This window comes from Spermophilus citellus (genome assembly GCF_964194105.1).
Source record: "Spermophilus citellus genome assembly, chromosome: 4".
NCBI classification, from domain to species: domain Eukaryota; kingdom Metazoa; phylum Chordata; class Mammalia; order Rodentia; family Sciuridae; genus Spermophilus; species Spermophilus citellus.
This window is the reverse complement of record NC_138185.1, coordinates 14335443-14347946: the sequence shown is the minus strand read 5'-3', so window position 1 is coordinate 14347946 and position 12504 is coordinate 14335443. Positions and strand designations below refer to the sequence as shown.

Here is a 12504-nt window from a genome sequence, read left to right as displayed (position 1 = left end):
TCCTGTCTCCAGGTGATGCCCAGCATCCCCTGGGGAAATCCCCCCAGACAAGGACAGCTGGTGCAGTCAGCTCTGTAACCACAGACACAGCCTGGAGTGAATGACCAGTGGCTATCTGTGCAACAAATTAATGAAGGGAGCAAAGGCCAAAAGTGAGTTAAGAAGAGAAGCAGGACCAAGGGGAATCCAGTCATTTCAAAGAGGAAGGGAGGGAAGTTGAAGGAGATCACAGGAATACAGAGATGAAGGTCGTTGTGAGAGCCTCAGAGGAAAAGGTGGTTTGAAGTTTGAAGAGAATGGATAAAAGTCAAAAGAGCATTTCAGAAGTGTGCAAGTCGGCCCCAAAGTGAGACCCTCACCCCCTAATGAAGTACATGAAAATACACCCAGGAGCTCATAGGGTTTTATTTTTATTTTAAGAGTTATGTACTTCACATATATCAGAGGGGAAACTGGTATTCTATTGACAGCACAGTAGTTACATAAAGTTTCATTTACAGCAAATTCATGAAGCTATGACAAATCAATGTTTGCTCCTATGGATTCTCTCCACTGACACCAGGTGTGGGAGTGAGGGGGAGGAAATCCTGCAGAAGACCTTTCGGTGCTGACAGCCTACCTGGAGATGAGGTCATATCCCCAAGGCTTCAGGCTCAATCTCTGGAGACTGCCCTCACTCCAGAGGCCAGCTCTAAACTGGGATTCCCACCAAACCCCCTTGGTTTTGGTGACTTGTTAGGATGCCTCACAGAAATCAGAGAAACATAAGTTTATCATAGAGGAAACCATACACCCAGAGGGAGAGATACATTGGACAGAGTCCAGAAGGGCCAAGAGCACAGGACCTCACCCTCCTGGCATGCAACTGTGTTCACCAACCTAGAAGCCTATCAAACTCCCAAGTTGAGAGCTTAATCTCCAGCTCTACACAGCCTGGCTTGGAGACAGATGAACAGGGTTAAAATTCCAACTCTCTAATTGCTTAGCTTTTCTGGTGTCTGACCCCCATCCTTAGGCTAGCTGGCCCTCCACTTAAGTCACCTCACTAGTATCAGCTTAGGAATTACCTAAAGGACTCATTGTAACAAAAGACATCTCTATCAAGAAGTTTTTCAGGTTTTAGAAGCTCTGTGACAGGACCAAGGGCAAAGACCAAAACAGTTCTTTTTAGACTAGACCCCTCCTTATCCTCTGGGGATATGTTCTAAGAAATCCCAGTCAATCCCTGAAACTATGGATAGTGACCAACCCTCTATACCAGCACCAGCAACGGCTGACAGTTGATCTGATCTGATCTGATAACTGAAAAAATTATTTGTAATTAAAGTATGGATACAATGGACAAAGGGATGATTTGTATCCAGGGCAGAACAGAAGGTGGCATGAGATTTCATCACACTACTCAGAACAGCACACAATTTCAATCCTATGAATTATGTACCTCTGGAATTTTCAGTTTAATATTTTCAGATCACAGCTGACCATGTTTAACTGAAACTGTGGAAAGCACGATCATGGATGAGGGTAGTTTTCTGTATATGACACTGGTATTTAAAAAGTTCCAATAATGGAATGGGTGGCCTAAAGATAGTGCAAAATCATGAAAATGCAAAGTGAGTGAATGAACTTTGGAGATAAAAGGAGCTAGTTAGAACCATGACTGCCAGCTTCCCCACTAGGCCTGCCTCTGCTATCTGCTAACACAGGAGCCACTAACATTGGTGCTTCCATGTGCCTCTTCTCTTACCATTTCCTGATCCCAAACCCACAACCATCTCCTCCTCTGAGGTCCAGGAAAATGCCCCTCCTCCTCTTCTTTAAGGACTGAGGCTGCACAACACTGGATCTCTGCCCTCCGCACAGCCCTCCCTTCAGGTATCAATTACTTCTTGACTCATAGTTCAGCTTCTTAGTCAATTGTGAAGCTTCTTGCAGGTAGCAGTCACATCTGCATTCTTCCTCTCAGGATCACAACGGAAGGGAGTGGGGATAGGTGTCATTCCTGGGACAGGGCCAAAAAACCAGTTATGCAGTTCCAAATCAGGTTAATGACCTGCTAATGACTTCTTTCTTTCTGTGAGAGGCACTGTCAGTAACATAGTGTTAAAGATCTAAAAACCATTCATGTGCTTCTTGTGTGTCTCTTAGGTGAGTCTCCAGGAGATAGTACCAATAAAATTTTGCTCTCCAATGTAAGAAATGGTATCATTGCCACCACAGAAAGAAAAGACACTTGGGTCCCAGACCTCCATCCTGCCATACCTTCATCCCCATCACTTCAGATGTAGTAAGTAAAATCAATGGACTGATAAAATGTGTGTATGGGAGGGATAGAACAGGTATCACTTAACTTTCATGACTCAAAAACAAATCTTGAAGCGGGGGGGGGGGGGTGCAGAATAACATTCTCTAAAATAAATAAAATTGGGATGCTGGATGGCAAACAGCCTCATGGAGCTCCATGAATAGCAGGGACAGGCTGTTCTGTGCTGATGGTTACTGAACCAGTGTTTTTAACTCCCAGTGACTTTAACTTCGCATCTTAATCAAGGCTAAGGCACTCTCCACAGTCCTTAACACATTACCTTCCCAAGAAAATCACTCTCAGTACTGTAGGATTTGGGGCTTTTTTAATCCTAGGTACCACAAATTGCACTTAGCAACTACCCAACCATATTATTTCCTTCCTGTCTAATGTAACGTTTCTGTTGTTTTTTATATGTATTATATGTTTCTGTTGTTGTTATATATATATATAGATTTTTTAAATTATCCACCTTCTTAAATTAACCTTTTGTTTTTAACAATCAAGCAAGCCAGGAACAAGAACATGGCAGTACTTTAGCCTAGCTTTAAAAAAAAAAAAAAAAAAAAAATACGTGTAAAGGTTGCCCTCAACAATCATCATTTCAAATGGTAAGTTGTCCTTTTGGAAGATACAAGGTTGTGTGTGGTCAGTGGGGGTCTCAGGGCTGGGAAGATTCCTCCTGAAAAGTGAGCCATAAAGTTCCTCCCCAGGGCAAGGCTCACCTTGAACGCAACCATAAGCCACCCCCTCAGGCCCTTCACTTCTTAGTCATTGCTTTAAGCGACAAATGACTAGTTAAGTATGTACAAAGAACCCTTGCACAAGTCTGCCAAGAGCCTCATGGAAGTCAAACTGATACACTAGACGATTTCGTTAATTCATCCCAAAAGCAATTATCTCCCTTTCCAATGATCAATGAGCCCTTCCTAGGAAGGCACCGAGACTCATCACCCAGCAAGAGAAGCATTCAAAGGCTCCCTCCCAATGGGAGTCAAACAGGATGACCTCAAGATGACAAGAGTCTGCCTGTGGGCGGGCTTGCTGATGCAGGTGGAGGGGCGCAATGACACCAGCCAACGGCCACGCGTGTCATCCCCACCGCGGGCAGGTAGTACCCGCACCGTGGAGGACTGCGGATTGGCTACAGGGCTTCGGTGGGCACGCCAAGAAGAGAAGACCAGGTCGCCGCGACGAACCGCGCCTGCGCAGCACAGCCACTGCCGAGCTCTCTCCGCCAGCTTTGCGCCTGCGCCACGCACCCCCAGGGGGCGGGGCCCGGTTGCGCCGGCACGCAGCGCCCTCAGGGGGCGGAGCCCGGTTGCGCTGCGCGGCGCTGAGGCTTGGCCCGGCCGGGATAGGGCGCGGGGCCGCGCGTCGGGACGTCCTCGCGCCGGGCCCGACGGCGCCTGCGCGCTGCGCGGCCGCCGGGTGCGGTTGGGGCTGGGTAGTGTGGCCTCATTGTCCCCTAGAGTCTCCCGGACAGGACTCAGGCCGCCGGCATCATGAAGATCTGGACCTCGGAGCACGTCTTCGAGTAAGTTCGGGCGGGCGTGGAGGCCCCCGGGGAGCGACGAGCCCGCGGGCTGGGCAAGGTCACGACCCCAGGCCCCGCCCCGCCGCGCCGTATCGGCCGTCGGGGGCTCAAGGGCCTGCGCCGCCGGCGCGCTGGCCACAACGTGCCGTCGGGTGACCAGGCACCGGCGTGCCAGGCCCAGGGCCCACGGCCTAGCGCTCTGTGGCGGGAGTGGGAGATGTGGCCCCTCTGTGGTCTGCCCGGCTGGCAATAGCCAGACCCCAAGCGCCTTCAGACCCGCTGTGCTTGTCCTGAACTTGCAGCAGCGGAGAGGCCTTACTATAGCGCCAGGTGAGGCCTGCAGTCACCTCTGCACGCCCCACACCGAAGAACCACCGGCATAAGCAGCCGTGCGCTGTTTTCCTAAATTAGTGGTCAGGGCATTATTCCAGGGCTCTGTTGACTGATCTGCCCCTCGCGCTGGTGTGAAATGCCACCTTGCCTTGGACATTGTGGTGATTTATAGGTTGTCCACTCTCCTCCGCTCATCTTGCTGCTATTGCCACACCGTTTTCATTATTGTAACTTTGTAGTGTTGTCTGATTTAGACATTCGAGTCTGTGAGTGTTTCTGAGGGCAATTTTAAAAGAAGTCAACACTTTTACACAGTGAATCAGGCCCCTCGGAGCGCCTGTTTATCCAGAAAGAACAGAATGTTAGAACCAGACGGAAGCTTTCTTTTCTCCCTGAAGTTTAAAACCCATTTGTGTGAGGAGGAAAGACAGACCACGGTCTTTATATTGTAGTCTTTATAGTATTCTTGAACCTGGCCATGTCCTCTAGTCCACTCAGCCTCAGGGTGCTTGCCCAAGTTGGAATGCTTCGGAAGTGCTTGGTACTGAGTCTGGCTTTCAGAACTCCCTTCTCCCTGGTCCTCCCTAAACTTCTCCTCACCTTGTCCCAGTTCCTATCTCCACTCCTGTCCTCTTTCTCAACATCTTCCTCATGTTGAGTGAGATTCAATTGTTGGCCTGCCTGTCTTCCATTTCATCAGTAAGATTGTACTCTTTCTCTTTTTGTCGCAGACCTCTTAAAGATTCGATGAAAGTTCTGGGACCTACCTTCTAGAAGATAGGCATACTCAAATAAATGCTCTCCATGTTCCAGGAGGAGGAGCAGCAAGCAGCTCTGCTCTGCCTCTTCTCCAAATAGTCTGAGCTGCTCAGTCAAGGTGCCAGATGATACACGTTCATGGCGACCAGATCTGTACCTTGATCTCCAGCCTCTCAGGAACTTCCCATTGTTATTTTCAGGTGTCTACCACTGCCTACTGTCCAGCACCTCTTCAGACTCAACATTCCTGAAGTCCAAATCAAAATTTCCTCTCACAAATCTTACCATTTTCATGTGTCCCAACTTCAGGATGTTGCTGTCACACCCACACCCAAGTTCTCATTCTATGCCTTACCCATCCTTGATTTTCCAGCACTTCCTCTTGAGGTCTAGCTTATGGTTGATATTCAGTTGATGACTTCAACATGGAAGGATGCCTAGTATGTGCTAGGCACTGCTCTTTGGACTGGTTACATTGTAAATAGATCAAGATACTGTTGCCCCAATGGAGTTAACAATGTCCCCACCTTTTTTTATTTTTTTATTTTTTATTTTTTTTTTTGGTATAGGGAATTGAACCCAGAGGTGCTTAACCAGTGATCCACATTCCCAACCTTTTCTATTTTTTTTGTTGTTGTTGTTTCATATATCCTATATTTTTTCTATCTTATTTTCTAAATTGCTTAGAACCACACTAAATTGCTAGGGCTGGCCTCAAACTTGTGTATTCCTTAGTCTCCTAATCACTAAGATTACAGGTATGCTCTACCACACCCACCTCATTTTATAGGTGAAGAAATTGAACCTTATTTTATAGGTGAAGAAATGGAATAGGACTCTAAGCCACCACTAGGTTCCCTTGACTCCATTTTGGTGCTATATTTTAATGTCTTTTGGTATTAGATCTTTTTCACATAATTATGTTAATACAGTTAAAAACAATTGTTGGAAGATTGTAATATGCAACCTTTATAAAGTTTGAGTAACTTTGTTTCATAAAGCAATCTTAGTTTGAGCTATGTCAACATCGATGTTTTCAAGTTGGCTAAGGGCACAGAGATGGGCAAAATTACAAATAATGCATTATCACCCTGAAGCCATGGAGTTATTAATTTTTTAGAGAGGGTGGGAGGAAGAGATAAGCACATGGAAGCCAGCTCACCATGGTATATGACTAGATGGACAGGGAAAGTGTTCATCTGATTTTCATTTTAGATAGTTGCCTTGGTGATAATCAGAGTGCTTGGCCTATATCACTTCCATTTCTGGGGCCTGTTTAGATTTATGAAGCTGTTCCACTTACATATCTGCATTGATTACTGAATAAGGCTTGAGATTAAAAACAGAATGAGCTTAATTTATGCAATATTATAGAGAAAATGAAAACATTAAAAAGCATGTCACTGATTGTCCAGGGTTCTGAGAAATCAATGGAGTTGAGGTTTCCTGTCTGTTAACAAGATGTAGTTTTCAGTCTTGAGGTCTCTGAAATGAATTTTTTACCTGTTTTACTTTTAGAAAAATAAGAAGTAATGCTGGGTGATTTATATCAGTCAAGTATGATTTGAAACATCATCTCCAGATCTTGTCTTTTTCCTTCAAATTAAGACAAAAGCACAGATAGATTGGGATTGGCATCAGTCAAGCAGGTGGTCCAGACCACCTTCAGTACTAATGGTAGTTGACACAGGCTTTTTGTAAGAGGGACATCTAGAGTAGCTAATTCACAGAAGTTTGTAAAGAGCTAATATATATCACATTTTGAGTCATTGAAGTACCTGTGCCTTTTCAAGAAAATAAAGACTCTGCACGTTCTCAAATGACATGGTATTGTTAACTACTTCGGTCCTAGGTGATAAGAACTGCCTATTATGTTAAGAGAGATTATTAGAAAATAGCATATTGGGGGCCAGAAGAACATTTTATAGTATTGGGTGACCTTTTCAAAACAGAAATCAGAATCACTTCTTTGAGGAAAATAATGGATGTTGACTGGAGGGGACACTGTTTTATATTAACGTAGAGAAATTTTTCATAATTAAATCAATAAAGTTTTGGATCTTCTGTAATTCCTATAAGAATTTACAGTGCCTATAAGTTCTTTTACTCTTATAACTTCATGGGATTGTGGTCAAACAAAAGAATAAATGGTTTAATGAGTAGTTTTAGCCATGCATGTTAGTAGTGCACACCTGTAATCCCCAGCTCCTCAGGAGGCTTAGGCAGCACGATTGCAAATTCAAAGCCAACCTGGGCCACTTTGCAAGACCCTGTTTCAAAATAAAAAATTATAAGGGCTGGGGATGGAGCTCAGTGGTAGGACACTCCTGTGTTCAATCCTCAGTACCACAAAAGGGTGGGAAGGGGCTGGTTTTGCTACTTGTTTCAGAACATAATTTTTAAATACATTTTTTATGAATTAGTGGTTCTTCCTAGAAACAATTTACATGTGAAAGTGGATAATTGTAAATAGGAAAGATAAGAAACTACACTTTAATTCTCTGTAGAAATAATTTGATATTTATAGACATCAATTACATTTATATAGCCTGTGTTTTAGAAAAATACCAAATTCTGTTCACATTAAAAATGTAGATCAAGCTCCCAAAATCATCATTCAGTCAGTGTTCAGAAAATAATTGTCCCTAGGTAAACTAATTAGATATCCAATATAAAGAGTGATTTGACAAGTTGTAAAAATTGTTTAATTATCATGTATATTTTTAAACGTTTGATTTTGGATTTGTGTTGGCAGCCACCCATGGGAAACTGTTACAACAGCTGCAATGCAGAAATACCCAAACCCTATGAACCCGAGTGTGGTTGGAGTTGATGTGCTGGACAGGCATATAGATCCCTCTGGAAAGCTGCACAGCCACAGACTTCTTAGCACAGAGTGGGGACTGCCTTCCATCGTGAAGTCTGTAAGTGTGCCCGATCCCCGAGAAGTGTGCCTGCAGTGCAGAAGTTTCCTAAAACACATTATAATTTCAAATAGGTTGTGGGAGCACATTCTGAATATCATTTTTGCATCAGTTCAAATTGTATTATAATAAACTTGAGTTATGAGTGTATAATGAATTGGAAATATTATTACAGTCTTCATGAAGGCGCCCGATGGAACCTTCTGAAGGGAACCAGCTGATGCTGTATAACCTAAAAGGAGTTTATTCTGTTCTTTCTGCTTTTACCAGCAACTTGAGACCAATAAAATGTAGATGTAATGGTCCAGTCATGACTGTTAGGTGACAGTTGCTGTGGTTGATAATAGGTTGTGCACATTAAGGAGAGTGTTCTAGGACTTAGCATTGTCATATTTGTGCCATAGCCTGGTACTCCTTCCTGTACAGTGGAAACAGTTCTAGTCAGTTACAAAAGAGTAGCTTTAGTGATGCACTTTAAGCAGCAAGAAACTAGAATGCCATTTTATCACAGTGTGAGAAAACTGATGTGGCAAATGGAGCCGGTTTTCTGTAGAGGGTCTGTCTTCACAGAAGGCAGGTCTACTCAGAAATCTTAAGTATACATTTTTCATCAGGAATATACTCATCCCCTATATACAAACCACAGCATTAGGTGACAGGGACACAGAAGTGAACAAGAACAGGGAGCAGGCCTGGGGGTCAAGCGCAGGAAGTAGCCCTGGTGCTGCTGGGATCCTCCACAGCAAGATGGTTGTTTTGTATCTGGAGCATGAAGCTGTAGGGCCTTTCCCATGTAACACTTCAGGAGATACTGACAGGTTCTGGGGCTTTCCCTCTTCTAGATGCCGTGTTGCCCCAAATCTTCTAATTTCTGTATTTTGTTTGCGCACCTTGGCGGTTTTGGTGGCATGCCTTAGATTGCATGCACTCTCTTAGGCTGGTTCCTGGCTGCCTTTAGGAAAGGTTTTAGGGTATAGCAGTCTTGTCTCATCTGTAATGTGTGAGTTATTGTTGCCCTCCAACAGTTCTTCTTTCTGACCTTTGTTACCTCCTGTTTTTCAAAACAGATTTTGGGTTAAGCTATTGTAACACATTTATACAATCAAATAAAATATTGATACACTCAGTAAGAAATCCTTCTTCCTCTGATCACTAATTCTGAATGTTTTTCTTAGCTTATTGGTTCAGCAAGAACCAAAACATATGTGCAAGAACATTCTGTAGTTGATCCTGTAGAGAAAACAATGGAACTTAAATCGACTAATGTAAGTCTTGGCTCTCTTGTGTTTTAATTTTGAACTGTTTGGCTTAATTTTTTGTTGTATAGTTGATACCAGATGGATGTGTGCAGAAAGTCAGTACTTGGGAGCTGAGGTCAGCACTGCTCAGCTTTGCAGCCTTGTTGCTGTAATGGTCCCACCTCTTTTTAGGAGTTAACCATTCAATAAAGTGAATGCAGGATCATGTGCATATTATTATTATACTTTTCTTAATTTTAAAAAATAAAAAGTAGACAGCAAACAGTGAAATTTAAGTTGTATTCATAGAAAAATGTCAAAGTTTATTTGTGTTTGGCTTTTTGTTGTTTTGTATATTTAGCTAGTAAGATTTTGGTTTGTGTTTTGATTTTGGAAATATTTTTAATCTTTGTTTCCAAAATGATTTACTTTTTTTTATTAAGTATTTTTTTAAATTGTTGATGAACCTTTATTTTACTTATTTATTTATATGTGGTGCTGAGAATCAAGGCACTGGTGTCCCTCACATGCTAGGCAAGCGTTCTACCACTGAGCTACAACCCCAGCCCCATGATTTGCTTTTTATCCCCTTGTTCTATAGATTTCCTTTACAAATATGGTTTCAGTGGATGAGAGACTTATCTACAAACCACATCCTCAAGACCCAGAAAAGTAAGTAAAAATATTTTTGACCAACATATTTTACAAGGAGTTTGGGTTTGTTTGTTTCTTTCTTTCTTTGTTTTTTAATTTACTAAATCTTTTTAAAGAGGGCAAGTTGGGTCATTTCACACTGTGCATGTGTTTTGTGGCAGGACTATTTTGACTCAGGAAGCCATCATCTCTGTGCAGGGAGTCAGCCTTAGCAGTTACCTGGAAGGACTGATGGCGACCACAATATCGTCTAATGCTAGTAAAGTAAGTAGACTGCTACTCAATGCTTGATGTCCCTGGGTTCATTTCTAGAAGACCTTAAGCTGAATTTATTTGTCCTTGTAAGCTGACTCTCAGCCACTTTGCAGTCAGAAGCCAGACAGTCAGGCTTCTGGAGTCTAGTGTGCCTGGGTTTACATGGCAGGTTCTATCCAACCTTTCAACCTTGAGCAATCAAGTGAACTTTTCTGTGCCTCAGTTTCCTATCTGGGAAGTGGAGATTGCCCATCTTACAGGGTTGGCATGAGGTAAATGAGATAACATGGAGCGTGTGTGGCCTAAGGCCCAGCACATAGAAATGCTTAATGATGTGTAGCTGTGTGCAGTTTAACTGCTGTCCCACAACTGTTCTTTATTATCATCCCCTTCATCAGTCTTTGATGTTTTCCTTCTAATCCATGATATATAGTTAACACTACATAAATATTATATGTGTTTTAGATATAAAAGAGTCCAGTTTTTTCCATCACCTTCAAGAACCAAGTTTTGCCCCATCAAGAATCGCTCTCATTGAGAGTGCATTGTTTAAAAAAAAGTAAATTTTGGGAAAGAGTTGATAATGCACTGTTCTTTAACACATGTTTAATATAGTCATGCAGTAGTCAGAGGTACTCAGAGACCTTCTCTGTGCCAGGTGGAATACTAGGCTGGACTGGGGATAACAGCAGGGAGCAAAGCAAATGTGGTCCCTGCCCTCGCTAAGTTAACCAGAAGGCAGTGTGAATCTTACAACACACATTTAGGAAAGGGAGAATAAGGACAGGCAGGAGAGTGTGTAGTGATGGATGTTTCTGCCAAGCGCTGAATGGAGGTGGATTGTGGGATAAGCCAGGAAGAGCATTGGGGTGGAGGAAGTGTGTGTGCATAGGCCCTGACAAAGGAATCATGACATGTTCCTCCTTCCATTCTTTAAGGAATTTTGTAGAGCACCAGGCAAGAAGGGGTGAGGATGGAGTTAAGGACCAGATCCTTCAGGGTCTGGTATAAGACTTTAATCTAAAATTTAGACATGAAAAAGGGTTTGACCGCTCTGATTATGAAATGCATAAAACATGCTGTCATTTAATTGTAGATTCTTTTGAGAACATCTTTTGCATACAAAATAAAAATCAGTTTATGGGTCAAGCCAGTTGCTCAAGGCATTTGATATTTGGTAAATAATATTTGAAAAAAGAAAGCAAGAACAAAAACAATCTGTCCTTTTGGAGCTTAGTTATGCTCTTAACACTCCTTGTTACTTCCTGTTGTACATACCTTTGCTATCACTCAGTAACACTAAATGTATTGGATTTTTTTTAAGGGCCGAGAAGCAATGGAATGGGTAATACATAAATTAAATGCTGAGATTGAAGAGTTGACGGCTTCAGCAAGAGGAAGCATAAGGACACCAATGGCGGCAGCGGCATTTGTAGAAAAATGATAAAGTCAGTATAGAATATCAAATCCCCAGGTCTCTCCAAGCAGACAGTGTATTTATTTGTTATTTAAAAAGTACAACTGTATTTTAGGTAGAATTTTTTTTTCTAATAATCTGGAGTAAGGCTATGTGACTTTTGATCAAAACAAAAAGATACAGGACTTTTAAAATCCAAGGGATCATCTGAGGTTATTGTGGCTTGAAATGACTAATTTCTAGGGTTCTGGTATTTATGTGAAATTTAACAATTTTTTTTTTTTAAAGTACTCCGGAGAAATGGGTATTGACATTGAGTCTCCTTAAAATAGAATTTTAACACTTTTCAGGCATTGGAACTGTACCTGACTTTGGACCAACCCCAGAGCCAAGCAAGCAGAGCCTCTCCTCATACACACACACACTCACCTTGCTAATACAGACTAGCGCAGCCTGCATGGGGGAACTGATTCTAAAATAAGAATTTGTGTAGTTTTAAAAGACATTAAATTGTATAAAATAACTTGCTCTGCTAAAAACCACAGTGTTTTGATTTGGTATTTAAATGATGTTTTTGGAGTAAAAATCATCACTAAGTCTAATATATGACTCCAACATAAATAATATTTTATTGTATTATAGAGTACTGTGTTGATTTGCCAAAGTTTTGTAACTTAGTAAAGGTATTACCTTCCTTGGACTTGTACTTTATGATTTAGCATGCTGTACCGTGGGCTGGTTATGTTAACTAAAAAAATAAAGTCATTACCTGAGTTTCGCACTCTTAAACAGAACACTTAAACAGAACAGCTGTTCACATCTTTTAGCATTTCACATTTGCCTAACTTATAAATTGCCATGTGTCAAAATCATGGTTTTGTAATTGCTAAGGCATGATATGTCAGGTTATTTGAATATAATTACTTTTTGAGGTAATTGTGACCACAAAACATCTTTTTTACATGAAGAGCTGTACATCATTTGAAATTACTCAAATGATGTCTTGATGTGAGGCATAAATCCCAGGTACTTAATGTTTTTAATAATATGGTGCCACTGTGGGGGTGTGGGGGCGTTTGGGG

General features: G+C 42.1%; 1 protein-coding gene across 6 annotated transcripts; it reads left to right on the top strand.

The window, feature by feature from the left end:
* The first annotated feature begins 3630 nt into the window (after positions 1 to 3630).
* On the top strand, positions 3631 to 12196 carry PRELID3B (PRELI domain containing 3B). Of its 6 annotated transcripts, none has more exons than XM_081288591.1 (7): positions 3632 to 3842; positions 5135 to 5269; positions 7690 to 7858; positions 9034 to 9123; positions 9698 to 9768; positions 9912 to 10014; positions 11330 to 12196. In XM_081288591.1, the coding sequence occupies exons 1-7, from the start codon at positions 3811 to 3813 to the stop codon at positions 11447 to 11449; spliced, it is 720 nt and encodes a 239-aa protein (XP_081144717.1). In that variant the 5' UTR covers positions 3632 to 3810; the 3' UTR covers positions 11450 to 12196. The 6 variants fall into 6 exon arrangements, with proteins under 6 accessions (XP_081144718.1, XP_081144717.1, XP_081144722.1 ...); XM_081288594.1 differs by lacking the exon at positions 5135 to 5269 and adding an exon at positions 4907 to 5134 and having other exon boundaries at positions 3635 to 3842; XM_081288592.1 differs by lacking the exon at positions 9034 to 9123 and having other exon boundaries at positions 3631 to 3842.
* The last annotated feature ends 308 nt before the right edge of the window (positions 12197 to 12504 follow it).

Excerpts from the sequence above, each read along its gene's own strand:
- PRELID3B (XM_081288591.1), top strand. The coding sequence starts at position 3,811 with ATGAAGATCTGGACCTCGGAGCACGTCTTCGA. Across the intron at positions 7,859-9,033 it reads TGCCTTCCATCGTGAAGTCT|CTTATTGGTTCAGCAAGAAC; the intron begins GTAAGTGTGCCC and ends TGTTTTTCTTAG. Across the intron at positions 10,015-11,329 it reads TATCGTCTAATGCTAGTAAA|GGCCGAGAAGCAATGGAATG; the intron begins GTAAGTAGACTG and ends ATTTTTTTTAAG.